Below are 27,927 nucleotides of genomic sequence, written 5' to 3'. Positions count from 1 at the left end.
AACATTTTCTTTTCCTGCTATCTGCTTCTTTCACACAACACTGTTCGTTTGCATTTCTCACACACATTTCCCACAGAAGCCCTTCGATTTATCTCCCTTCTTCGATGAGATATTACACTACTTTCAGACTGTTGACACCAAGCATTCCCTCTTTTGGGAATCATATTTAATTAACTGGCCCCACTTTATATTAGGTGGCCTTAAGTACTATGTACTTACATCAAAAAATAAGTACAATGTACTTACTGTGCCCATATTGTATTGCAAAGCACCTTTGCTGATATTGAGGTGGGATACGGGTAGAGTTAGGGACAGGTGTGGTGGTGTGGGTCAGTTTAAGGGTAGGGTTAGGGGAAAGGGAAGTGCCAACTGTGTACTTACAAATGTAACTACAGAAATTAATTACAGATGTAATTACATGCTGGTATATTTTAAAATGTAAGTACAATGTAAAAACATGTAGGTACACAATAAGTGCATTGTATCAAATTACTAATTACAATGTTATTACATAGTAATTAAGGCCACCTAATATAAAGTGGGTCCAATTAACTTCTCTATACTATTTTACTACCATACTGGCAGTCTGTCAATGTGGCTGTTCGCGCACACGCTAATAATCTGTCGGAAATTTCCATACAGATCTGATCTCTTCACCCAAGACCAGACGGGACGGACGCTCATTCAAGCGCCCTATTCATGATCACTCAGCCCTCTCAGAGCGCACACAACTTGGTCTATTTATTCGCCCCAATTCTATCCCATAAACAAATCAACCACATTGCATTCGCAACAGTGTCAGGCTCCACATATTGTCCTTTACAATTAAAATGTTTCAATTCAATTTGACCCAAATTGTTATTTTAAATTCTTCCCCGAATTTTAAGTTTGTCTCCTAGCAGAAGGGTCCTGTTGCCACCTCAAGTTTGTTTTCTCTAATTCCAGTGGTCGGACTCTCCAAAGCCCCCAGAGTGGTCGGGCCTTCTCCTTCAATTTGTCAGGATAAGGCAAATTATCCCCCCCCCCCCCCCCCCACACACACACAGACAAACTCTCTATCCACTTTTTAAAACAAAATTACGCCACTGGTGGATAGGTCACCATTCATACATTGCAGATAAGGGCTGTAATTCTGATTCTGAAATACTTCCTCACAGAGCTCAGGGGTTACCATTTTCTTGTCCGTTCAGACAAGTCTGGAACACGCAGCAAGGGCTCTGCAGCTTCTAAGCAGTCTCTAGCACACTGGATTTTGCAGGCAATACTGTATCTGAGGCCTATGGGGTACTCACACACATACCAACCCGATCACACATAAATGCGTATAAATAGTACGAGTGTGCAATGTCGTGGAATGTATACGCCAAAACTCATTTTGGCGTGCATATGATACGCTGTTTTTCACGTGCATATGATACGCACTTTATGCCGTATATATGACACGCTCTTGGGTAGGTTAAGGGTGGTGGGGCGTATATATGACACGCTCTTGGGTAGGTTTAGGGTGGGGGGGTGGGGGGTCCGTATGTATCGTACGCCATAAAATGCGTGTCATATGCACGCGAAAAACAGCGTGCCATAGACACGCCAAAATGAGTTTTGGCATATACATTCCACGACATTGCACACTCGTACTATTTATACGCATTTTTGTGAGAATAGCCTGCACATACACATGCACACACAAATGAACAGAAACCTCTGTGCTGGATTTTATGCTGTGCAAATGTATATTGAACTTGTTTGGTTTGTCGTCCTGTTACAGCACAGTGAGTCAGATGAAGGACAGGCGAGTACTGATGAGATTCCACGAGATTTGTCTTCTTATCATCACAAGCGCTAGAGTTACAAGCATCTCTTATCAGACGTTTCCCTTTGTTTGGACATGGCTGTAAGTGTGGAACATAATGGGTGGTGGATTTGTGGTATCTGTGAAAGGGTAAGATGATAACTCTTTGTTTGATCTGTTATTTGCTGTGCTTGAGCCAAACTGCTGTCTTACTTCAACAGATGCTGGCTTCAGATGATTAATTATCAGCCTCAGGCCAATATTAATGTTCTGAAATATCACATCGCCACAATCAAACCACAAACTTTAAAATGAAGCTCGGTACATTTTGAATAAGAACTACCATGGGCTGTTGAGATCTATGAAACGTTGTTTCTCCTTGACAGCAATGAGTTGCAACGGAGAGCAAATAGAGACCACGCCTCTCAAATTTTGAAGTAGACTGAAATCGTGTTTTTTATCGTGTTTCATTTACACTTACAATTAATTTACAGTTTACAACAGTGTCTATATCAAAACGTCATTATATGTATTGAAATTAGAAGAATAACTGCTGAGTTGTTTTCGGTTTGGTTTTCTTGTTTTAAGCAGATTAAGCTAACCATTTTGTAAGGGTTTATACTTAAAATAGGACGAATACACTTTGTTAATGGGGTAAAAAATAGCAATGCAAGAGATAGACTGAAAACAAGCATTATTCTCTCCTGACGTTGCTTGGGATTTGAGAATGTTTATTGAAATGAAGGAGCAGAATGAGGAGGTGTCAGAGAAAAGGAGGAGGAGACATGGGAAGGTGCTCGTCCTTCATATTTCATCTCCTGTGGTCAGTGGAAGTGTGTCTGCTTCTACCTGTGTGGGAGAAAGACCACATCCCTGCTCATCACCGTCCCTCCTTCATTCACACCCGCATTGACAAATAATGGCCATAATTATCTCACACATTGAAGAGGATCATCAATGCATGAAGTAAGAGGCTTTTTTGGAGAAGTGCTTTACCCCACGTTGAAGGTATGATTCTTACGCTGATTTTGTGTTTTTATTGCATGATTCATGTTTAGACCGATATTTCAGAAGCTCAACAGGTGCTGCTTTTCGGACCAGTCCAGTATTTGACTAAAACAGCTTGTGTTCTATTTTGTGATCTTCTGTGAGCAGTTTGTCAGAGAAATTAAGCTTCAAAATATTTTTTATTTCACTATCAGAATTTTCATATTTCAATATTTTGTTACATTTCTTTAATGTCAGTTGACTCAAGCACAATTGGATCAAATATGAATATTATTTGTTAACACTTGAATGGAGATATTTTATATAATCTGATCATTAAAAATATAGTGTTCATTTCAATATTTGCATCATAATAATTCCCTTATATTTAATGTTTAATGTCTTTATTTATCATATGTCAATTGTTTCAAAGACAATTTTGGTCATCATTTATCAAGTATGAACATTATTTGTAAACATTAAAACCGCACAGTTGCAAGGTATTCAAATGATCTGGTCGTTGAAATGACTTTCATTGGTGGGTCCAATTGTTTTAATTAGAAAAAAAAAACAACAACAAAAAAACAGTTGAGATAACGCTCATGTTTAGAATTTGCTAGATGGATTATAGCAGTAATAAGTCATTTATTACATGTTTATTACAGCATAATGTCTTTCTCATTGTGACAATGTTTGTTGATGATTGATGAATAGATATGTTGCTTCAGTCTAGCTTATTTTGCAGCCTGTACAGAGAGCGAGTTTTAGCGAGCGCCATCCGGTTCGGATGTTGCTTCAGTCTAGCTTAGTTTGCAGCCTGTACAGCGAGCGAGTTTTAGCGGGCGCCATCCGGTTCGGGTTGATCTCGTTTTAACATGGTTGATTTGCTCCTCCCTCTGTTTTTCTAATCATGCCTCTTTCCTCTGCGTTCATGACTGCGCTCTCCTCACCCCATCAGAGAGGCTCCTGCGTCCGAGGTCTCTCTCCATCCTCTACATTCCTGCCCAGAGACCCATGCCAAGAGGCAGACTCACAGTCACACTCATGTCCTCTGCCATCGCCCCCGTTAAACCCTCCAGCACCGCGGGCCCCAAGGAGGTGGAGCTGATCCTGGTGAAGGAGCAAAATGGGGTTCAGTTTACCTCCTCCACCTTGGTCAGTCCAAGCGGTCAGACACACCCGTCAGGAGAGGAGAGGGAGACCTGGGGCAAAAAGATCGACTTCCTATTGTCAGTGATTGGCTTCGCTGTGGATCTCGCCAATGTCTGGAGGTTTCCGTACCTGTGCTACAAAAATGGAGGAGGTGAGATAGACCGGCATCTTTTAATGTTAAAATAGGTCTGAGATTTGAGGTGTGTTTGTTTTTTAAAATCATCGGGAGGAAATTGATTATATGTAGTTGTAGAGGAATATAGATTTTCTAGCTACTTAAAACTAAATTATTCAGAGATTTTTATGTAAAATGTTAACATGTAACCATGTTGAGCCTGGAAAACCTTTAAAAACTAGTATTGTGGATTTAATGTACAGTATCAGTTTGGACCACTATAGGTAACTAAAACAAAAAAAACATTACAATGACTATTAAAACCATTAACTGATTTTTTAATAATTATTATTATAATTTTCATTTAGTTAAACTTGATTTATTAAAATAGCAAACTGAAACAGTTAAAATCAGTTCTCTTTATTTGGATAGTACACTTTAGACATTCTACTAACTGCAACTACATGTCAACTAGCAGTCATTAGAGTATTAGTAGACTGTCTGCTTGATATCTGCTAACTCTTTATTTTGATGTTCAAACAGACATTCTACTGACTATAAGTAACTGTACATGTCAACTTATTCCAATAACCCTACCAGTCTTCTGCTATAATGAGAGTTAGTTGACAAATAATTGCAAAGTTACTTACAACATGTAAAGTGTAACTGAAACTAAATAGACATATCAATAAAAAAACAATCAAAATGTGAAAAACAGAGCAAAGTCACTAAGAGTTGAATTTAAATGAAAACCAAAAATATATACACATTGTCCTCATGTAATTTCTGGACTGATAACATACATTTTAGTAGTTATTTTGGATCCACTTTAGGTAGCCTTAACTACTATGTACTAACATTTTAATTAATCATTGATACAATGCACTTATTGTGTACATACATGTTTTTACATTGTACTTACATTTTAAAAAAACCTGCATGTAATTACATCTGTAATTAATTTCTGTACTTACATTTGTAATTACACAGTTGGCACTTCCGTTACACCTAACCCTACCCTTAAACTTACCCATCCCACCACACCTGACCCTAACTCTACCCGTATCCCACCTCAATATCAACAAAAGTGCAATACACTCTCAGGAAAAAAACGTATTTTTTTTTATGTAAGTAGTACTTAAGGCTACCTAATATAAAGTGGGGCTGTTATTTTTATTATTTTTAATGAGTTATTGAGTATTAGTGAAGTATTAGCAATGAGTATTAGTGCCATCACATGTTCCTCTGTGTTTTAAAGTGTTTGGAAACTTGGTTGATGAATGTCCAGAGTGACTCTAGATGAAAAAGAAGCTTGAATATAAACGAGTCACGTTTTCATTTTCATCCTTCCCTGACTTCCATTCGTGTGATTTCATTTTCATCACTTTTCTCATATTCTAAAATGTATATTTCACTATGTTTCATACTCTTAACTGCTTTGTTGGGTTGTGTCAGGCGCTTTTCTGGTGCCGTACCTCTTCTTCATGGTGATTGCTGGGATGCCGCTGTTCTATATGGAGTTAGCGCTCGGCCAGTACAACCGTGAAGGAGCAGCAGGAGTCTGGAAGATCTGTCCTATCTTTAAAGGTAACGCGACCTCTAACTTTTGATTTTATACAGCTGGCACGTGTACGTCTTAAGGTGACAGTGCTGTTTTGATCAGATGTTCACTAGCTCTGGAGGCAAAGGGTGTTTGTGTCCCCGAAATGAACTCATCATGGCAAACGCTAGACAGGTGCTGTTTATCTCCAGCTGAAATCATCTGCAGTCAAATGGAAGACAGAAAAATTGGCTTTTAGTATGACATTTGCCTGCCAGACCTCAGTTGTTGGTGGAACGCAAACTTCACATTATAACGGTGGCCAGACAATACCACCTCGCATACAAAATATATTGAAGCTAAGTGACCTTCACTCTCAGATCTGCATTGTTCCTAAATAAAAAAAAAAAGACTTTGTGATGTGATGAGAAGTTTTCTATAAAGAACGTATGATTCTCTAGTTCTTCAGACAACCTACACTCTTAAAAATAAAGGTTCCAAAAGGAGCTTCTTGCAGCGATCATAGAAACCTTAAAAAAAAAAAAGTTTTCCTTAATTAAAAGAACATTTGAATAATTTGAAGATAATTTTTCACTATGAAATATATTTTGATATATATATATATATATATATATATATATATATATATATATATATATATATATATATATATATATAATGGAAGTATCTCTCAGAATTCTAGAAACCATTGTGCTGATCTGAAGAAATTTGACGTCACATTAAGGACTTGTATAATCCTCCAAATAATTAAATGTGGAGAAGATGGCTCTTTGCTAAACCCTCTTTTTTGGCATTTATCTGTTTTTGGTGCAGCTTTGATGGAATTGTTCACGTATGTTGGATTTTAAGATGTTATATTGTGGCTCTTCAAAAGGAAATCTTAAAAATAATCAGCTTGAAACATAAAAACTATGTCCAACACCACAAATTCTCTTCAATCAGTTTATATATCGAAACCCAGTATCTAAAGCATGATTCTGAACACACTCTGCAGGGCTGACAAAGCCATCATCTGTTTCCCAAAGACGCCTGTTTTCAACATGCTGTCAAGCATATTGCGGATGGAGAGAGAGAAGGAGACGGACATTTTAATCACAAGCTTGGCTCTTTGTAAGCCTGCCACTCAATGAGAGATTACTGTAATTACCACTGATCAACATGTTTGCTTCCTCAGGATCGATGCCGGGAATCACACATGTGCTGCTAATATATGATGGGAGAATCCTGCTTTTAGCTTTTAGACAAAGAACTCAGTTTGAAGAGCCACGGGGGTTTGATGACAGTGTAAACTAACTCTGTCTGAGTACATGCACAGTGACCCTGAAGCTGTTTGTTTTGTCTTAGTGATTGTGAATCTTTGTTGCACCTTATCTGTCAATTTGGTTGTCTGATGTGCTACACAAGAAGAACTTCTTTAGAAGTTAAGACAGAGCTGGACATTTTAAAAAGTGAAAACTTTCCACAAATAGTAGGGGAGTCCAGGGCACAACCTAACGCTTTTTGACTGTCTCAGTTTGCGTAAATGCACATGTGGAGTATTTATTTTTTTTGCCCATATGAATTGCACACGTCTAGTACAATTATATGGTTTTGTTTCATTAATACAGTGTATACTTTTTTTCTTGATTTACCCCGTAAGAATGGAAGTGAAATGTGACGACATTGTAACATGAGCAAATGGCAGGTAAAAATGTTATCAACAAAAAAAATGAATCCAAAACAAACTAAAGTATTTTGTCAATAAAATACAATTCTTATCCTTTTGAAATAAAATAATGGATTTTTTTTTTTATCATAAAAAATACACACATTTTTGATTTTGATAAGAAACACATCGCTAATACAGCTATACAGCATAGTTAAAAACAGAATAATAATGAATAATTTCTGAACATTGACTCTCAGTCCTTATTTACCCTTTTCTCATGGTTTCTCAAAACAATTAATAAAAGTATAGAATATAATGGCATATTTCTAATAATGACTCATTGTAACGCAGAGTTTCAACGCACCCCACCTGTGCGACTGTAATTTAAACCATGGCTCGCATTGTCTGCTCTTAGATCAGCATTAAAGAACTATCTCAACTGTTAAGTAACAGATATAAGGTTCAAATAATATCAGATTTGTCTTATTTTAAATAAACACAAAAAACAGAGATGGAAAATAAAATAAATATAAAATAAAATAAATAAGTAAGAAATGAACTTTTGCTATGTTAAATTTTTTTTCAGTAACATCTTCCAAAGATTTTTTAATTTTGCTGCTATTTTTTTCTCTATATACAGGTCCTTCTCAAACAATTAGCATATTGTGATGAAGTTCATTACTTTCCATAATGTAATGATACAAATTTAACTTTCATATATTTTAGATTCATTGCACAAACTTTTATTGTTTTAATACTGATGATTTTGGCATACAGCTCATGAAAACCCAAAATCTCAAACAATTAGCATATTTAATCCAACCAATAAAAGAAAAGTGTTTTTAATACAAAAAAAGTCAACCTTAAAATAATTATGTTCAGTTATGCACTCAATACTTGGTTGGGAATTCTTTTGCAGAAATGACTGCTTCAATGCGGCGTGACATGGAGGCAATCAGCCTGTGGCACTGCTGAGGTGTTATGGAGGCCCAGGATGCTTCGATAGCGGCCTTAAGCTCATCCAGAGTGTTGGGTCTTGCGTCTCTCGACTTTCTCTTCACAATATCCCACAGATTCTCTATGGGGTTCAGGTCAGGGCCGGTTTTCCCAATAACGATGTATCTTAGCTATAAAGAGCGCGTTCTACGAGCGAAGTTACAATCACTCGCAGCAATTCCACATGCGTGAACCATCGCTGTCCATTTGCGAAGTGCTGAAATATAACCTTATATGGAATCGATTCCTCTGAACGGTTCACCTAATAATTATAAGCAACTTTTATATATATTATAAGCAAATAAGCAACTACCTACAGGCTGAGGCAATGACAAAATGGCTGAACAAAAAAAAAGAAAAAGAAAAAAAGAAAAAGACATAATCAATATCCTTCTACAGGAGCTGGAGCGGGAAAATATATTATTTTCAACAGATTTAAAGGGCATCGTACAAACAAAGAGAAACTAAACATCTGGGAGGACATTGCTACCAAATTAAAAGTTAAAAGTTAAATTATTATAGTTAAAAGATCAGGTAAAGAGGTCTGCAAGAAATGGCAGGATTTTGCAAGCCTGACAAAAAGGAAGAGGGCACTGCAGAGGAATGTCCAATACATGGCTGGTTTTCATGCACGTCAGCAAGTCATATAAGTTTATCTCTATTTTTTCCAGTTTTGAAGTATATTTTCTACATTACTTATTTTATTCTCTTTTTCTTTTTTTCTGTCATTTAATTCAGATGTGTATTTGTATTTTTTGTTTGTTTGTTACCTGCCCTCAAAAAACAAACAAACAAAAAAAAAACATATAGCATTATCACAATGCACTTGAATAAAGTTAAAGGTGTAATCTGCCGGTTGTCCTGTAGGTGACCTCATAACTCTCTCTTCTTACAAAACACTTAGAGCTTTACGATTACTCCAGAGCACTCATAGATCTACGATCATTTTCAAGAGCTACTTAAGTTACGATGCTTTTGGGAACCAGACCTTAATATTAAGATCACTCGTACGACCGTTTTTACGATCAACTTAGGCTTACGATGGTTTTGGGAAACGCAGCCCAGGAGAGTTGGCAGGCCAATTGAGCACAGTAATACCATGGTCAGTAATTTACCAGTGGTTAATACCATTAGTACCATTTACCAGTGGTTTTGGCACTGTGAGCAGGTGCCAGGTCGTGCTGAAAAACTAAATCTTCATCTCCATAAAGCTTTTCAGCAGATGGAAGCATGAAGTGCTCCAAAATCTCCTGATAGTTAGCTGCATTGACCCTGCCCTTGATAAAACACAGTAGACCAACACCAGCAGCTGACATGGCACCCCAGACCATCACTGACTGTGGGTACTTGACACTGGACTTCAGGCATTTTGGCATTTCCTTCTCCCCAGTCTTCCTCCAGACTCTGGCACCTTGATTTCCGAATGACATGCAAAATTTGCATTCATCCGAAAAAAGTACTTTGGACCACTGAGCAACAGTCCAGTGCTGCTTCTCTGTAGCCCAAAGTGGCTTGACCTGGGGAATGCAGCACCTGTAGCCCATTTCCTGCACACGCCTGTGCACGGTGGCTCTGGATGTTTCTACTCCAGACTCAGTCCACTGCTTCCGCAGGTCCCCCAAGGTCTGGAATCGGTCCTTCTCCACAATCTTCCTCAGGGTCCAGTCACCTCTTCTCGTTGTGCAGCGTTTTTTGCCACACTTTTTCCTTCCCACAGACTTCCCACTGAGGTGCCTTGATACAGCACTCTGGGAACAGCCTATTCGTTCAGAAATTTCTTTCTGTGTCTTACCCTCTCACTTGAGGGTGTCAATGATGGCCTTCTGGACAGCAGTCAGGTCGGCAGTCTTACACATGATTGCGGTTTTGAGTAATGAACCAGGCTGGGAGTTTTTAAAAGCCTCAGGAATATTTTGCAAGTGTTTAGAGTTAATTAGTTGATTCAGATGATTAGGTTAATAGCTCGTTTAGAGAACCTTTTCATGATATGCTAATTTTTTTAGATGTATACCAAAATCATCAGTATTAAAACAATAAAATACCTGAAATATTTCAGTTGGTGTGCAATGAATCTAAAATATATGAAAGTTTATTTTTTATCATTACATTATGGAAAATAATGAGCTTTATCACAATATGCAAATTTTTGGAGAAGGACCTGTAGTGTTTATATGGCAACTACTAAATACACAAAGTTGAATCACTCTGACATGTGTGGAAAGTGTTAAACCATGCGTGTGCATGTTAGGTTGTGCCCCACCCTCCCCTATACACTCACCTAAAGGATTATTAGGAACACCATACTAAAACTGTGTTTGACCCTCTTTAGCCTTCAGAACTGCCTTAATTCTACATGGCATTGATTTAACAAGGTGCTGAAAGCATTCTTTAGAAATGTTGGCCCATATTGATAGGATAGTATCTTGCAGTTGATGGAGATTTGTGGGACTCACATCCAGGCACGAAGCTCCCGTTCCACCACATCCCAAAGATGCTCTATTGGGTTGAGATCTGGTGACTGTGGGCGCCATTTTAGTACAGTAAACTCATTGTCATGTTCAAGAAACCAATTTGAAATGATTCAAGCTTTGTGACATTATGCATTATCCTGCTGGAAGTAGCCATCAGAGGATGGGTACATGGTGGTCATAAAGGTTTGGACATGGTCAGAAACAATGTTCACATAGGCCGTGGCATTTAAACTATGCCCAATTGGCACGAAGGGGCCTAAAGTGTGCCAAGAAAACATCCCCACACCATTACACCACCAGCAGCAGCCTGCACAGGCATGATGGATCCATGTTCTCATTCTGTTTACACCAAATTCTGACAAGACCATCTGAATGTCTCAACAGATATCGAGACTCATCAGACCAGGCAAAAATTTTTTGTCTTCAACTGTCTAATTTTGGTGAGCTTGTGCAAATTGTAGCCTCTTTTTCCTATTTGTTGTGGAGATGAGTGGTACCCGGTGGGGTCTTCTGCTGTTGTAGCCCATCCACCTCAAGGTTGTGCGTATTGTGGCTTCACAATTGCTTTGCTGCATACCTTGGTTGTAATGAGTGGTTATTTCAGTCAAAGTTGCTCTTCTATCAGCTTTAATCAGTCGGCCCATTCTCCTCTGACCTCTAGCATCAACAAGGCATTTTTGCACACAGGACTGCCACATACTGAATGTTTTTCCCTTTTCACACCATTCTTTGTAAATCCTAGAAATGGTTGTGCGTGAAAATCCCAGTAACTGAGCAGATTGTGAAATACTTAGACCAGCCCATCTGACACCAACAACCATGCCACGCTCAAAATTGCTTAAATCACTTTTCTTTCCCATTCTGAATTCAGTTATGAGTTCAGGAGATTGTCTTGACCAGAACCACACTGAAATTGAATCCCATTTGATCCCTTTCTTGTAAGACTGAAGTGTACCTGGTCCAGGAGTCATTTTGGGTAATAATACAATGTAAAATAATTTAATCTATTATATTATTTAATGTAATCAAATAGAAACTTAATTAGCTTTTAGTATCACCAGTTGTTAGATTACATTAACATTTCTAATAGTGTAATGAGTGTACTATAACACACAACTGAGGGCACACATCTTTTTAAAAATCCAGGAGAAATACATAGGAGAAAAATGAACAGGGGAACTACAGTTTACCATAAACAATACCGGATGAAGAACTGAGGAAACACAGGACTTATAAACATGAGAAAGTATAATCAGGATGAAACAGAACAGGTGTTTGTAACTAATTAACAAATGAGTAACTGAAGTGGAAATGGAATTATAACAGGACATAACAACACAATACAAGTTTCAGCTTACGATATCAGCTGCATTTGCACAGACTGTATGCATGCACAAACTTTTTCAAAGATGTAAATTAAACACATTTTCATTGTGATCGGTTCTCATTTTCAAGGACTTTTAGTTTACATCCTGTTTCCTTTGTACTTAGTTTCATTACATCATTCTTTAATTAGTTCACCTGTTTTTATTCAAGTCATTATCATGTGAGTATTTCTTTTGTTCATTTATCTGGTGTTGACCGAGTTTTAATACTCATTGTTACATAACTTTGTTGGGGCATATGCTTTTATTTATTTTGATTAAAGTATTACCTTATTTATACTTCCATTGTCTCCTCGTCTTCCTCTTTGGACTTTACACGTTACAGAACACCCAACCTTAAAGTATGAGAAGAAAAATGGAAATCGATGCCATCAATGTGGCATCACAAAGCTGCCCTGGACTACTTGAAGGAGTTATTTTTATTTTCCAAGGATCCTGATGTTTTTTTTTTTGGAGGGGGGGGGGGGGGGGGGGGGGTTATGTGGAAGAGTTCCCTGACATCTGCTACCAAGCAATATACAATGACCTCACACGTATGGAAGGTTTATGTGTGGGCTGGACGAGGAATTTTGTTTCAACATGCCCAGAGGGGATCCCTGTTGGAGTCTATCGGAGTCTATCAACTTTGCTGTCTGGGTAGAAGGATCCTCCTTTGAGTTGGGAAACACTGAATCCACTCAACATCCATTCTCGCATCGCCAATTCCAGAGCCCAGCCATCCATCACCCACTCACATGGACATTCATCGAGAACCCAACACAGATGAAATGCTTAAGCCTGCTGCAATGAGAGAGCCAGAACCTGAAAAGAGGACAGTGCCAGCCATGTCCCTGGAGTCCAAGCCCCATAAAGAGTCTGACCAGGTCTGTGAACTGGCATCACTGTGGATTGCTGTGGGATGCCTGGTGGAGTATGAGAGTATGGACAAGGACCACACCCACCATACCAATGCTGAGGCTGAGCTGAAAGTGGACTATGTGGAGTGTAATTTGGAAAGTTTAGAGGAGATAGTCTCCTTTTTTTCTCCCGTCACCACTGATCCCGGCTATCTCCGAATTTCCTGTGCCTCAGTCATCACTGATCTCACCTAGTTCCGATTCCCCTATGTATACGCTTTAGCCCAGCCTCCCTCTACCAACCTCCTCTTTACAATCTAGCCAGCTCTTCAGCCCTGACTCTGCTGGTTCCCTAGGAGTCCCTCAACATCTCTAGTTACTGCACACAAGTGTATGAATCTGGCTCAGTTCCTCCAGTTGCTAGCAATGAGGTTCCCATAGCTCCACCTTCAGCTTCTAAGCTATTCACTCCACCTTGGCCAGTTGACTCACAAGCTCCGCCTTGGTTCTTTCCTCCCTCGGCTTCACCCAGAACCATCATCCTTTCCCCTCCTCTGGGTTCCCATATCCCACCGGCGCTGTTCTAATCAGTCGTCACTCTTAAAAGTGAAAAAATGACATGTTAAGGCCAAGTATGGTAACCAATACTCACAATTTGTCCTCTGCATTTAACCCATCCAAGTAAGGAAACACACATCAAAAGTAGTGAGTAGTGAACACACGCACTGCAAACCATATACACACCCCCGAAGCAGTGGGCAGGGATTTAGGGTTAGGTGCCTTGCTTAGTCATTTCCAGCTGGTTTTGAGAATCAAACCTGCAACCTTCGGGTTACCAGTCTGATTCTGTAACCATTTCTCTGTAACAGACTTCTGGGTCATCAGCTATGCTCAGTCCATCCACCCGTGCAGCTTCATCTGGCTCCTCCTTCCCTCTGGCTCCTTCTCTGTCCTCAGTCTCCACTTCATCACCTCAGTTCTAAGGCTCCTTGGCTCCATTGCTCATTGCGGTGGCTTCGCCATGGTTTCCTAAGCCACCAGAGTCATGCAGCCACTTCAGAGCTCCATTTACACCCTAGTCTACTCTGCCAACAGCTCCATCTCTGTCCGTCATCACCATAATTCCTTCAGCCTAGCCTCTAGCATTGTTCTTCCCTCCATTGCTGTCACCCTGGCTAGGCTCTGGATCTCAGTTTGGATCCTTCTGATATTGGCTCCTCCCTGGATTATGCCGGCATCTGCTATTTCCTGGTTCCTATCATCTGCCCTCCTTCTGGTTTCCAGGCCTTCAAAAGCTCCTCGTCCACCTCCAGAAACCCCCACTGTGTGAGGCTGTGCCTTCCAGCGGGGTGGGGGACTGGGAGTTATGTCACGCTTTCTTTGTGTTTGGTTATCATTTTGAAGTACTTTTAGTTTACATCCTGTTTCATTTAATAGCATTTTTTTAATTAACTGTTTCAAAGTAAACAAAAATAAAAATAAATAAATTAATAAATAAATCCTTTAGTGCAGTTTAAGGATTCTCTCATCTGGATTTTAAGAAACACAGTTTTGACATCACATCATCACTTTTGACAACAACACCTACATTTTTTTCGTGTCTTCAAATATCCCAAGATGCAAATATTGTTTTAATCTATTAATTCCAGGCTGGTAAATGATGGTTTAGCTGTTATTACTAGAGGAATAACTTACTGTAGCTGATGAGGCTGATTGAAACACCAGCATCCAAAATAAAATTTGGTGAGCAGTGGTGGTCTTTTCATCATTGATATCTTACTCATGACAGGTTTGCTTGGTTTTCTCAGGTGTGGGCTTTACAGTGATCCTGATCTCCTTGTATGTGGGATTCTACTATAACGTCATCATCGCCTGGGCTCTGTTCTACCTGTTCTCCTCGTTCACCAGTGAACTACCCTGGATCAACTGCAACAACACCTGGAATAGTCCCAACTGCTCCGACCTCAATGATACTCTGCTCAACGACACGCATAAGGCCACTCCGGCGCTCGAGTACTTTGAGTACGGCCAGCACAAACACAAGCTGTCATGACAAAAGCATTTAACAAACACAGAGAAACCTCTCAACTATCATTACTTTACAGTCAGCAAGAACAATCTTAATCTACACTGTAAAAAATGGCAGCTGGTGTTATTTACATATTTACAGAACAACCTGTACATTTTACAATTTAAAACTGTAATTCACACAAAAACATTACATTTTTAACCAGTAAATTCTTTCTGCTGAATTAGGCAAGGCTACAAAATCTGTTTTGTAGCTTTATAATATACTAACTTCACCATAATAACACGGGTGTTAAAGAGAAATACATGATGAATCAACGTGACTAGCTTACAGTAAATACTAATATATAGAATTCTGTCACGTCACAGACAAGGGAAAATGGTGCGAGGACTCAAGTGCAGAAAATAATATATTTATTTATAACAAATAAAACAAACTCAAAACAAAACCCACGAGGGGGAAAAACACATAATAGAATAATAACATATAAACTTAAACAAACCAACAGAATCACGGGGAGGACGGAGGACGGAAGACGCAGACATTACACAAGGATCCAACACAGACTGACAAACACAAGGAGCTTATAAAGGGAAGAAATCAAGAGGGAACAGATGGGAGAAATCAACACTAATCAGATAACAAGGGGGAGGGATCAGACAATGACAGGAGCACATGCAAGACATGACAAAACCCACATGTGCACACAAGACAGGACAGGCATGTGACATTACCCCCTCCTTAAGGAGCGGCTACCAGACGCTCCACTAGGGACGGGCGGGACAGACCAGGGCGGGACGGGAGGGACAGACCAGGGCGGGACGGGAGGGACAGACCAGGGGGGCACGGGAGGGACAGACCAGGGGGGCACGGGAGGGACAGACCAGGGGGGCACGGGAGGGACAGACCAGGGCGGCACGGGAGGGACAGACCAGGGCGGGACAGGGGAAACAAACAAGGAAGGAACAGACAAGGGAGGGGTCAACAAGGGAAACATGGGGAAAACAAAAAGTTCAGGAGGCCATGGTGGCACACAAAGTTCGAATGACCAGGGCGGCCCGCCGAAGTCGGGAGGCCCACCGAGTTCAGGTGGCCGGGGCGGCCCGCAGAGTTCAGGCGGCCAGGGCGGCATGGGTAGAGCAGGGCGCCAGGGAGGCGCGGTGAGAGCAGGACTCCTGGGTGGTGCGGTCAGTGCAGGGAGCGCCAGGGAGGTGCGGTGAGAGCAGGACGCCTCAGCGGCGCGGTGAGAGCAGGACGCCTCAGAGTCGCGGTGAGAGCAGGACGCCTCAGCGGCGCACGGAGAGCAGGACGCCTCAGCGGCGCACGGAGAGCAGGACGCCTCAGCGGCGCACGGAGAGCAGGACGCCTCAGCGGCGCACGGAGAGCAGGACGCCTCAGCGGCGCACGGAGAGCAGGACGCCTCAGCGGCGCACGGAGAGCAGGACGCCTCAGCGGCGCACGGAGAGCAGGACGCCTCAGCGGCGCACGGAGAGCAGGACGCCTCAGCGGGGCACGGAGAGCAGGACGCCTCAGCGGCGCACGGAGAGCAGGACGCCTCAGCGGCGCACGGAGAGCAGGACGCCTCAGCGGCGAACGGAGAGCAGGACGCCTCAGCGGCGCACGGAGAGCAGGACGCCTCAGGGGTGCGGTGAGAGCAGGACGCCTCAGGGGTGCGGTGAGAGCAGGACGCCTCAGGGGCGCGGGGAGAGCAGGACGCCTCAGGGGCGCGGTGAGAGCAGGACACCTCAGCGGCGCACGGAGAGCAGGACGCCTCAGCGCCGCACGGAGAGCAGGACGCCTCAGCGCCGCACGGAGAGCAGGACGCCTCAGCGCCGCAGGCAGGGCGTTGGGGAAACTTCTCCAGTCCAGCAGTATCCACCGGCACTGGGACCACCGGAATACGATCTGCTGGCATTGGGACCACCGAAACATGATCTGCCGGAACTGGGACCACCGGAACACGATCCACCGGCACAGGGACCACCGGAACACGATCCACCGGAACTGGGACCACCGGAACACGATCCACCGGAACTGGGACCACCGGAGTGGTGGATGACACCCTGTGCTTCTCCCAAGCATACAGGACTGCCACCACAAACCCTCCCATTACGGCCCTCCAGGCCATGTCTGGACTCGGGATTCCCGGACTCGGGACCCCCGGAACTGGAACCGAGGGAGAACTTCTCTGCTGAGTCCTCATTGTAGGGTTGGATCCTTCTGTCACGTCACAGACAAGGGAAAATGGTGCGAGGACTCAAGTGCAGAAAATAATATATTTATTTATAACAAATAAAACAAACTCAAAACAAAACCCACGAGGGGGAAAAACACATAATAGAATAATAACATATAAACTTAAACAAACCAACAGAATCACGGGGAGGACGGAGGACGGAAGACGCAGACATTACACAAGGATCCAACACAGACTGACAAACACAAGGAGCTTATAAAGGGAAGAAATCAAGAGGGAACAGATGGGAGAAATCAACACTAATCAGATAACAAGGGGGAGGGATCAGACAATGACAGGAGCACATGCAAGACATGACAAAACCCACATGTGCACACAAGACAGGACAGGCATGTGACAAATTCACACAGTGTCATACACACAAACACAAAACAACATCACGGAAACACACACACTATATAATGCAATAAACATTAAAACAACATAAGAAAGCCCTAATGTACTGATAACAAAAATTAAAAAAGAATCTTTAGATTTTAAGATTATTAAATTAGGAAACCCCATCAATTTGATTCTGGGAATGTCAATACACAGCTTTCTATTTTAAATGAATGTTCATTTTTTTTTTTTATTCAAAAACTTTTACTGTAAAATTACAATCATGTTTAGCAGTATTTGTTTGCCCTGGTGTCTCTTGCACCTCTAGGCGAGGCGTGCTGCACCTTCATGAGAGTACTGGGATAGATGACCTGGGTTGCCCCGCTGGCAGCTCACCGCCTGCCTGGCTGTAGTCATCGTGGTCCTCTACTTCAGCCTGTGAGGAGTCAAGACATCTGGAAAGGTTCGAGCTCTTACAAGAACTCTAATACATCTCTGCGCAATGTATTGGTCAAATATTACTTTAAATGAAAGTTGTAAAAAAACAAAAACAATTTTTACTTAAGTAAAAGTACAAAAGTATTTGTTTTCAAAAGTACTTAAGTATCAAAAGTACATTTCCTTTTTTTTTTTTTTTTTATGTCAGCGCACATTATTTTATTGTTGTTGAATGAATGTAAACTATGCAATCATGGTTTAAGCCAGTCAGTGATTCTCCATCTGACATGCTAGCATACGACTGCCTTAAACTATTTAAACTTGTATAAAAGTAACTAAGCTCTTTACAAAGCTGCTGTCACTTTATGGCCGACACACGGATCCATACACTGATACACATCTGATATTCTCCCAACTGTTTACGTTAACTTAAGACATAATCAACTCTATGTGAATACTCACCAAAATTAACATCTTGACATCGGTCCCATTTTGCTTTAAACTGATCAGTGTTCAAAAATTGCTGGGAAATCATTGAACTTCACGTGACTCTACAAGAGTGATTCATGAAAGGCTTTCTGCAAAAACCAAAAACACCTTTTAAAGAAGAAAAAAATCATCCACTGTGTAGCAAAGTTCGATAATGGAAGGAAGGAAGAGGACACGGGGGTCGGCTGGACGGTGATGCTTCTTTATTATAACTCAAAACTTGTAATAAAACTTCACAACACACTCTGCGGTGTGGATCTCATAGACACTCGATCACTTCCGGGTCGGCACTTCCGGCTTCCGGTAACTCAGTCTCTGTGCGTTCGCATCAACCGTCCGATCTCTCTCTCCTGATCTCCCGGTTCCACCGAGGTTTTATACCCTCTCCGCGCTCATTACTAGAACAAGAGACAGGTGTTATTAATCTGCTTCCAACCCACTCACTTACCGCTTGTCCCGCGGCTCTCTCTCCCGCTGCAGACCTCGCTGAACCACGCCCCCCTTGCCACATACCCCCACCGCCCGACTCAGGCCGGGGAGCCATCCGGCCTGCAGCCCCCCCCCCCCCCCCCCCCCATTTCTGGAGAGGAAATCGGCCACAGCCATCTGAGCACCCGGCCTGTGACCACCTGGAACTTAAAAGGCTGAAGAGCTAGATACCAACGGGTGATCCGCGCGTTGGTATCCTTCATGCGGTGGAGCCATTGGAGAGGCGCGTGGTCCGACAGAGGGTGAACTCCCGCCCCAGAAGGTAGTAGCGGAGGGTGAGAACGGCCCACCTGATGGCAAGGCACTCCTTTTCGATGGTGCTGTACTTAGCCTCTCTCTTCGAGAGCTTACTGGCTAATGTACAGCACCGGCCGCTCTCCCCCCTCCACCTCCTGGGCCAGGACTGCGCCCAGCCCCCTGTCCGACGCGTCAGTCTGCAACAGAAAAGGGAGAGAAAAGTCAGGGGAGTGTAAAAGCGGCCCGCCACATAGAGCAGCCTTAACTCGGGTGAAGGCCTGCTGGCACGGCTCCGTCCATTGGACCGTATCTGGTAGCCCCTTTTTAGTCAGGTCAGTCAGAGGGCTGGTGAGGTCCGAATAATTTGGTATAAACCGTCTATAATATCCCGCCAGCCCCAAGAACTGCCTTACCTCCTTTTTGGTCTTGGGTCTCGGACAGGTTGCAATTGCGGCGGTCTTATCAATTTGGGGACGCACCTGCCCATGACCCAAGTGGAAGCCCAGATACCTTACCTCCACCCGCCCAATTGCACACTCTTCGGATTGGCCGTGAGCCCCGCTCCCCTCAGCGACCTCAGGACCGCCCTGACATGCTGCATATGCCGCTGCCAATCGTGACTGTAAAATCACGATATCGTCCAGGTAGGCAGCAGCATATGCGGCATGGGGACGCAAAATCCGGTCCATGAGGCGCTGAAAGGTAGCGGGTGCCCGAACAAGCCGAAGGGAAGCGTGACGAATTGGTGCAATCCAACGGCCGTGGTGGAAAGCTGTCTTTTCTTTGGACAATGGAGACAGGGGATCTGCCAATAGCCCTTCGTTAAGTCCAATGTCGAATAAAATCGAGCCGTGCCCAGCCGATCAAGCAACTCGTCAACCCGCGGCATTGGATACGCGTCGAATTTCGACACTGCGTTCACCTTGCGGTAGTCCACACAGAACCTGACCGAGCCGTCGGTCTTAGGGACCAAAACGATCGGCTCGCCCAGTCACTGTTGGACTCCTCTATTACTCCATATCGAGCATTGCCCCTAATTCTTCCTGAACTACCTTTTTCTTGTGTTCAGGTAAGCGATACGGCCGGCTGCGAACTACCACGCCCGGCTCGGTCTCGATATGTTGCTGAATTAAGTTGGTACGTCCCGGTAGGGGTGAAAACACGTCAGCGAACTCCGCCTGTAGTTTAGAGAGATCAGTGAGTTGGGACGGTGAGAGGTGATCTCCCAGGGCCAGTGCGACGATTGTGCTTTGATGCTCGCCTCTGGCCCGAGATCATCCTCTCCCCCGATCACCGTCGCCACAACACTGATTCCACCTCATTCCATTTCTTAAGGAGATTGAGGTGGTATATTTGACGTGCCCCGTTCTATCGGACCGTATCACTTCATAATCGAGGTCTCCAACCTGTCGTGCGACCTCAAACGGCCCTGCCACTTCGACATTAATTTAGAAGCTCGATGTAGGGAGTAATACGAGCACTTTCTCTCCCGGTGTGAATTTGCGTAGTCTCGTACTTTGGCGGGTCCTGGGCTTGCAACAAATTCTCCCTAGATAGCGCCCCAAGTTGTGGAGTTTTGTTCGCAAGTCCAGCACATATTGAATTTCGTTCTTGGCCAAAGAAGGTCCCTCCTCCCAAGTTTCTCGTAGGACATCCAGCACCCCCCGGGGCTGCCGTCCGTAGAGAAGCTCGAAGGGGGAAAACCCCGTGGAGGCTTGCGGGACCTCTCGCACAGCGAATAAGAGGGGTTCTAACCACCGATCCCAATTTTTGGCGTCTTCCTGTACGAATTTACGGATCATGGATTTAAGAGTGCGATTAAATCGTTCGACCAAGCCGTCTGTTTGTGGGTGATAGACGCTTGTTCGAATGGATTTAATGCCCAATAATCCGTACAATTCGCTTAACGTGCGTGACATAAACGCTGTGCCTTGATCAGTGAGGATTTCCTTCGGAATCCCCACTCGGGAGATTAAACGAAACAGTGCGTCCGCAACACTCTTCGCAGAGATGTTGCGGAGAGCCACTGCTTCCGGATATCGTGTTGCGTAGTCCACGATAACTAGCGCAAAACGATGTCCGCGTGCGGATCGCTCTAATGGCCCGATGAGGTCCATCGCAATTCTTTCGAAGGGGACCTGCATTAATGGTAGGGGGCACAATGGTGCTTTTGGAGCGGCCAGTGGGTTTACCAACTGACATTCCGGACAAGACGCGCACCACCTGCGCACATTGTCATGAATGCCTGGCCAAAAAAATCGGGTCATTAAACGATTCAGCGTGGCCGCCTGTCCCAGGTGTCCCGCCATCGGGTTAGAGTGAGCCGCCTGGAAAAGCATTTCCCGGCGGCTCTTCGGTACTAACAACTGGGTTGTATCCACTTTTGTCTGAGCGTCTTAAATCACTCGATACAACCTATCCTTAATTATGGCAAAATAAGGATACGTGACAGGCAAGGCGGGTTGGAGGGACTGACCGTCGATAGTGCGGACCTGTTGGAAAGCATGTTTTAGAGTCTCATCTTGGGACTGCTCCAGAGGAAAGTCATCGCGGTCCGAGAGAATCAGTCTCTCGACCCCGCTCGGTTCCTCTGAAGCGGTTCCCAAGGGCCCCGTATCAGTCTCGCCAACCTGCACTCGCACCGCCCCGTTCCTAGCCTTGTTCTCCCAAGCGGCATCCGCGCATAACGACCCCAATAACGCCGGAAAGGCGGGCCAATTTGTCCCCAGAATTAGCGGATGCCGGAGGTGGGGACTAACCGCCACCTCAACACTATGATTTTCTCCCCTAAACTGTATCGTGACTGGGACAACCGGATATTCCACCACATCCCCGTGCACACACCGCACCTTAACCATGCGGCTTGTATCCAATGCCCCCGGTTGCATCAGGCTTTGATGGATCGAGGTTTGGTTACAGCCTGAATCCACCAAGGCCTGATATGTACCCCCCTTGATACTCACAGGAATTTGGTACTCTCCTGCTTGATCAGGGGTGGTCCGCTGGAAGTCCGGGACCCGGATCATTGTCCCGATGTCCATCATCGGACATCGGTCCACAAAATGGTCCGGGTCGCCGCACCGCCAGCAGGCCAGCCCAGGCCTGCCCGCCGCCCCTGCGGCGGGGAGTGGGTTGGAAAATGAGCGCGGAGGGGGGGTGGAACCGGAACCGTTATCCCCGCCCGACCCCAGCAGCCCCGCCCCCCTGGGCGGGGCCCTCGAACTCCCGTATTGCCCTGGGCCCATTCCACCCCGGCCTCTGGGGGGAATACGAGGGGGCCCTGGAGGGCGGGACCTAGGGAGAGGGACAGGGCGAGAAGGAGAGACAGAGGGGGGAGAGAGAGAGGGAGAGGTTAGTAGGGGCTCGCCGACCCCCGGGCACGCCACCAGATGGTCCTCCGCCAGGTTGATGGCCGTCGTCAGCGACGTGGGCCGGTGGCACTGGACCCACTCGCCGGTCTTCTTGGGGAGCCGAGCGATAAACTGCTCCAGTACCACCAGATCGACGATGTGGTCCACGTCGCTTCCACCGGCCAATAGCCATTTGCGGCACGCGTCCCGGAGCTGTTGGGCCATCGCGAAGGGCCGACCGGCCTCACCCCACTCCAGCGAGCGGAACCGCTGTCGATGCTGCTCGGGGGTCCGGCCGACCCGCTGGATGATGGCCCTCTTTAGGTCTTCATACTCCAGGAGGTTCGCCACCGGCAGTTGTTGGGCGGCCGCCTGGGCTTCTCCCGTGAGCAGTGGTATGAGGCGCACCGGCCACTGTGCCCGGGGCCACCCGCAGGCCTCCGCTGCCTTCTGAAACAGGTCGATGAAGACCTCGGGATCGTCCTGTGGCCCCATCTTATGTAGGGGCACGTGGACCGGTGCGCTGGCGAGCCCGGCGGCTTCGGTGCGAACCTCCCGGTCTATCCAGCTCCGGAACCTCTCGCGGTCCTCTTGCTGGCCGCGGACGATGGCCTCGAAGCGGCGCTCCTGGTCCGCCCGCAGGTCCAGCATGGACTGATGTTGTTCCTGGTGGAGGGCCGCGAGAGAGGTGATGATGTCCGCAAACGGCGTGGCGGAGGGTGTTGGTGTTGTCATGGCGGCGGCGTGGTCCTACTTCCTTCCCGGGTTTCGGCACCACTGTAGCAAAGTTCGATAATGGAAGGAAGGAAGAGGACACGGGGGTCGGCTGGACGGTTGATGCTTCTTTATTATAACTCAAAACTTGTAATAAACTTCAACAACACACTCTGCGGTGTGGATTCTCATAGACACTCGATCACTTCCGGGTCGGCACTTCCGGCTTCCGGTAACTCAGTCTCTGTGCGTTCGCATCAACCGTCCGATCTCTCTCTCTCCTTGATCTCCGGTTCCACCGAGGTTTTATACCCTCTCCGCGCTCATTACTAGAACAAGAGACAGGTGTTATTAATCTGCTTCCAACCCACTCACTTACCGCTTGTCCCGCGGCTCTCTCTCCCGCTGCAGACCTCGCTGAACCACGCCCCCCTTGCCACACACTGACTTTCAAAGCTGCTGCAGAAACGACTTTCGACTTTGATAGAAATGTAGTCGAGTAAAAAGTACAATATTTGTCTTTCAGATGTAGTAAAGTAAAAGTCATAAGTTTCCAGAAAATATAATAATGAAATAAAGTACAGATACTCAACAAATGTACTTAAGTACAGTAAAAGTACAAAACTTGTAAAGTACTCAAGTAGTTACTGTCCACCTCTGATCCAAACTGATCTTTAACTGGTGTAAGTCAAGCGTGCTGCACAAGTTCTGAAAAGTGAAGCCAAAGTATCTCGATTGCCCCCAGGTGGTTGGTCCCAGTATAGTTCAACCCCACCCTCTCTGTGTAATGAATTGGGACGTGATACAAACTAACCAAATTACTAATTACAATTACTAACCAAATTATATATATATAGTTGATTCTGGATTTGGATCCGACAGGAATGGTGCAACACACTTATGTGAGTAAAACGTGTTTTTATATGTAATAGTACCGCATTGTTATAGATCGTTTCGCTTATGTGTACGTGTCTAACAGAACATACCTTTGCACGCTGGACTCAGACACGTATATGGGCCTGGGCTCGCAAAGCCCGGCAGGCCGATGAATCTCATTATATTCTGTTTTTGTTCTGCTATTCTCTCTCTCAAGTTGACATCTGAAAGGGAGGGCGCCGGCAGATCTAGCGGGCTATGTGAAATATAAAAATAATAGTCCAATCTATCGCGGGTGGATGAAAAATAAATAAATCATTGTGTTTGTTTGATAAAGACGTTTACGAGCCCCGTGATCGAGAAAATTATTCCGGTTGCCGCTTCTCCCTCATTCTCTCCTCTCTCATGTAAACTGAACTGACAGGGGAGCTGAAGCTCAATAAATATGCAAATCTTATCCAATCCTAGCCGTGGGTGTTATTTCCAAATCTCCAGTGCGTCATGCACATCAAAACCCAGCGTTTTGGAGAGAGCCTCAAAACCGGGTTAGAAAATAAGCCGCACGAACATCGTTAGTTGGCCTCAGACAACCCTATAATTTTTTTTGAAAAAGCCAGTTCATGACACCTTTAAAAAAAAAAAAAGTTTACATTTAATAAGCACAAATGCTCGCTTTGCTCTTTTCTGTGATGCGCGTTCGTGACATCACGTAATACGCAATTACGTTAAAAGGTCATGCTTTACGTAGGCGGAAGCACCGAGTCAGTGTTTACAAATGTGCGGAAGGAGGACCATATTCACATGTCTTTGTGTCAGTTTATGGTTTAAAACGTTTTTATGGACACTCATAAATACTGACTCGGTACTTTCGCCTACCTTAATGCGTGACCTTTTTTTTTTAACTTACTTGCGTATTACGTGATGTCACAAACGCGCATCACAGAACAGAATAAGGCAACTTCGTGTTTAAACTTTTTTTTATTTTTGTAAATGACCGATTATTTTGATAGATAAGACCCTTATTCATCGTCTGCTATTGTTTAAAGCCTTCTGAAATTACACTGAAACTGTAATTTGGACCTTGAACCGTTTGGTGCCCATTGAAGTCCATTATATGCAGAAAATTCTGGAATGTTTTTATCAGACACCTTAATTTCTTTTCGACTGAAGAAAGAAAGACATGGACATCTTGGGTGACATGGGGGAGAGTAAATTATCTGTAAAAGTTTATTTAAAAGTGAACTAATCCTTTAACTACTACGTACATTGAAATTAACAATTTGATACAATGCACTTCTTCTTCTTTTTTTTTCTTTTTTTTCTTTTTTTTTACATGTTTTTACATTATACTTACATTTTAAAAAAATACCTGTAATTACCAAAATAAAAAAAATAAAATCTGATTGATTACATATCACAACACAACTCATACGGAATTTCTTCAAAAATCTGGTTTGCAACTGTCATGAAACTTTTCTGTTTTTTAGAAAAGAAGTGAATAATAGACTTGTTTGGTAAACCAATCGAGTGAGGTCGTACAAATTTGTACGAATTAGACACCTTTTATTCACTCGTATGAATTTGTACGAATTGGTCGTGAGATAGCATTGTATAAATATGATGCATTTATGCTGTATTGACATTCATGATATGTGTGTGCAGGTGGTGTGGATCACAGCCACAATGCCGTATGTCGTCCTCACTGTTCTGCTCCTGCGGGGAGTCACACTGCCTGGAGCCATCGATGGCATTAAAGCTTACCTGAGTGTGGACTTCCTGCGCTTGTGTGATGCTCAGGTACACACACACACACACACACACACACACACACACACACACACACACACACACACACACACACACACACACACACACACACACACACACACGTTGGGTTTCCAAGTTTATGGGGACTTTCCATCGACACAATGATTATACTGAACAAACTATATATTCCAAAAAATTTCCACACAATGAAGGTGATACCACGCCACGCATAGTGTCTTCTCCATTAAATTCACATGCATATAATTACATTAAAGAGGAGCCCTGTATTGCTCTTTGAGAACCAGTGGCATTTATGCAAAGAGTTTTGATCAGTCAATAGCGCCGACACAGATCCGTGTGTGTGTGTGTGCTTATGAATCAATCTCTTGAACACCTCATAAGAATCGTTCATGTCATCGTCATGGAACGGCAGGTGAAGTTACTATTAACCTTAAGTAAGTTTTTCCACGGTCCACGATTCTTTCCCGGTGGACCACTTGGCAAAGAGACCTCAAAGCGGCAATTTCAGAATTAGATTAGACACATGTGTGCAGCAGCAATTTGCAAAATTACCCTGTATTCACAAGTGTCTTTCATCTTTCTGCTGAATGAGTTTCCTGCAATTATCTCTAATGATAGCTGTTGTGCGGCCCCTTTTGTGCGGCTGGCCGGGGCCGTTTTGTGTCGCAGGTCTGGATCGAGGCAGCCACGCAGATCTGTTTTTCTCTGGGAGTGGGGTTTGGTGTGCTAATCGCCTTCTCCAGCTACAACAAATTCAGCAACAACTGTTATAGGTGAGCAAAGCCGAGTCATGTACTGGAGCAATAACGCAAACAGACACAGCGGGATTCACGAGCGACACACACACACATTTACTCACGCTTTGCATTGCTGAATTAAAACCCCTTTGATGCTTTTTAGCAAAGAGGCTTTTTGCATGGTCATCTTGACATCGACTGTTTCATCAATATAAGGCTGAACATAATAAAGCTGCCGATGTTTGTTGTGTTACAGAGACGCCATCATAACTAGCTCCATAAACTCCCTGACCAGCTTCTTCTCTGGGTTTGTCATATTCTCCTTCTTGGGTTACATGTCACAGAAGCACAACGTCGCTCTAGATAAAGTCGCCACAGATGGTGAGTGAGTGTGTTTGTATTGTGCAACCTCAGAAAAAAAAAAATGTGTCACTAGCACTACCGAAAGATGAATTATATACATTTTAGTCGTTTGGTTTTATAGACAATAGTCCCAGACTAAAAGACATGTTTAAGTTTAAGTTTTATTTTTTTTAATCAATGTAATTTTTTCTCAAGATGCATACTGTAAAAAAAAACTGGAATAAAGAAAAAAAACCCGTATATGCTAGTTAGGTATGTTTTGAAGCATGGTAGCTTGTTTGAGCTGGGTTAAGCGGATCCTTAGCTAGTCATGAGCTGGTTTAAGCTGGTCAAGTGCTGGTCCTAAACTGGTCCTAAGAAATTAGATCCAGCTCAGGACCAGTTTATAACCAGCTCAAACCAGCTACCATGTTGCAAAACCAACACAATCCCATGAGAAAGTTTATCAATTGTACAATTGTGCAATGTCATGGAATGCATACTGGAATGCAAAACATTTGTGCATATGATACGCACTTTATGCCGTGTATATTACATGCTCTTGGGTAGAATGTTGGTGGGGGGTCGGATGGGGTGCATATAAAACACCACACTGCACACTTGTATTATTGATACGTATTTTCGTGTGATCGGGCTCTTCAAAGCAGACCTAACCAGCATTTGCTTTTCTCTTAGGCACATTAATATAATCTACTTAAAATGTAAGGCTAAATTTTAATATAATATAATTTAGGCATAATCCTGGTTTAATCTAAACCCTGTCTGTGAAACCAGGCCTAAATGTACATTTAGGATACTAAATATGCTCAAATGTGCCTATTGGGTAGGCTGCACCAGTGACAGCTTTTGTGCCTTTTTTTTGTTGTTATTATTTTTGAGAGTGTCATGTGATTAAACCGGTG

General features: G+C 43.8%; 1 protein-coding gene across 1 annotated transcript in view; it reads left to right on the top strand.

Moving 5' to 3' along the window:
* The first annotated feature begins 2,622 nt into the window (after nucleotides 1–2,622).
* The window catches only part of slc6a3 (solute carrier family 6 member 3), a 40,885-nt gene continuing 15,580 nt past the window's right edge, over nucleotides 2,623–27,927 (top strand). The window contains 9 exon segments of the mRNA XM_067449246.1: nucleotides 2,623–2,797; nucleotides 3,735–4,079; nucleotides 5,499–5,630; nucleotides 14,749–14,962; nucleotides 17,873–17,919; nucleotides 17,922–18,007; nucleotides 25,800–25,934; nucleotides 26,595–26,698; nucleotides 26,919–27,043. Coding sequence (XP_067305347.1) covers nucleotides 3,791–4,079; nucleotides 5,499–5,630; nucleotides 14,749–14,962; nucleotides 17,873–17,919; nucleotides 17,922–18,007; nucleotides 25,800–25,934; nucleotides 26,595–26,698; nucleotides 26,919–27,043 — 1,132 coding nt within the window. The 5' untranslated portion in view covers nucleotides 2,623–2,797; nucleotides 3,735–3,790.

The sequence above is a fragment of the Pseudorasbora parva genome, chromosome 7, assembly GCF_024679245.1.
Source record: "Pseudorasbora parva isolate DD20220531a chromosome 7, ASM2467924v1, whole genome shotgun sequence".
NCBI lineage: Eukaryota > Metazoa > Chordata > Actinopteri > Cypriniformes > Gobionidae > Pseudorasbora > Pseudorasbora parva.
This window is presented reverse-complemented; position numbering and strand designations above follow the sequence as displayed.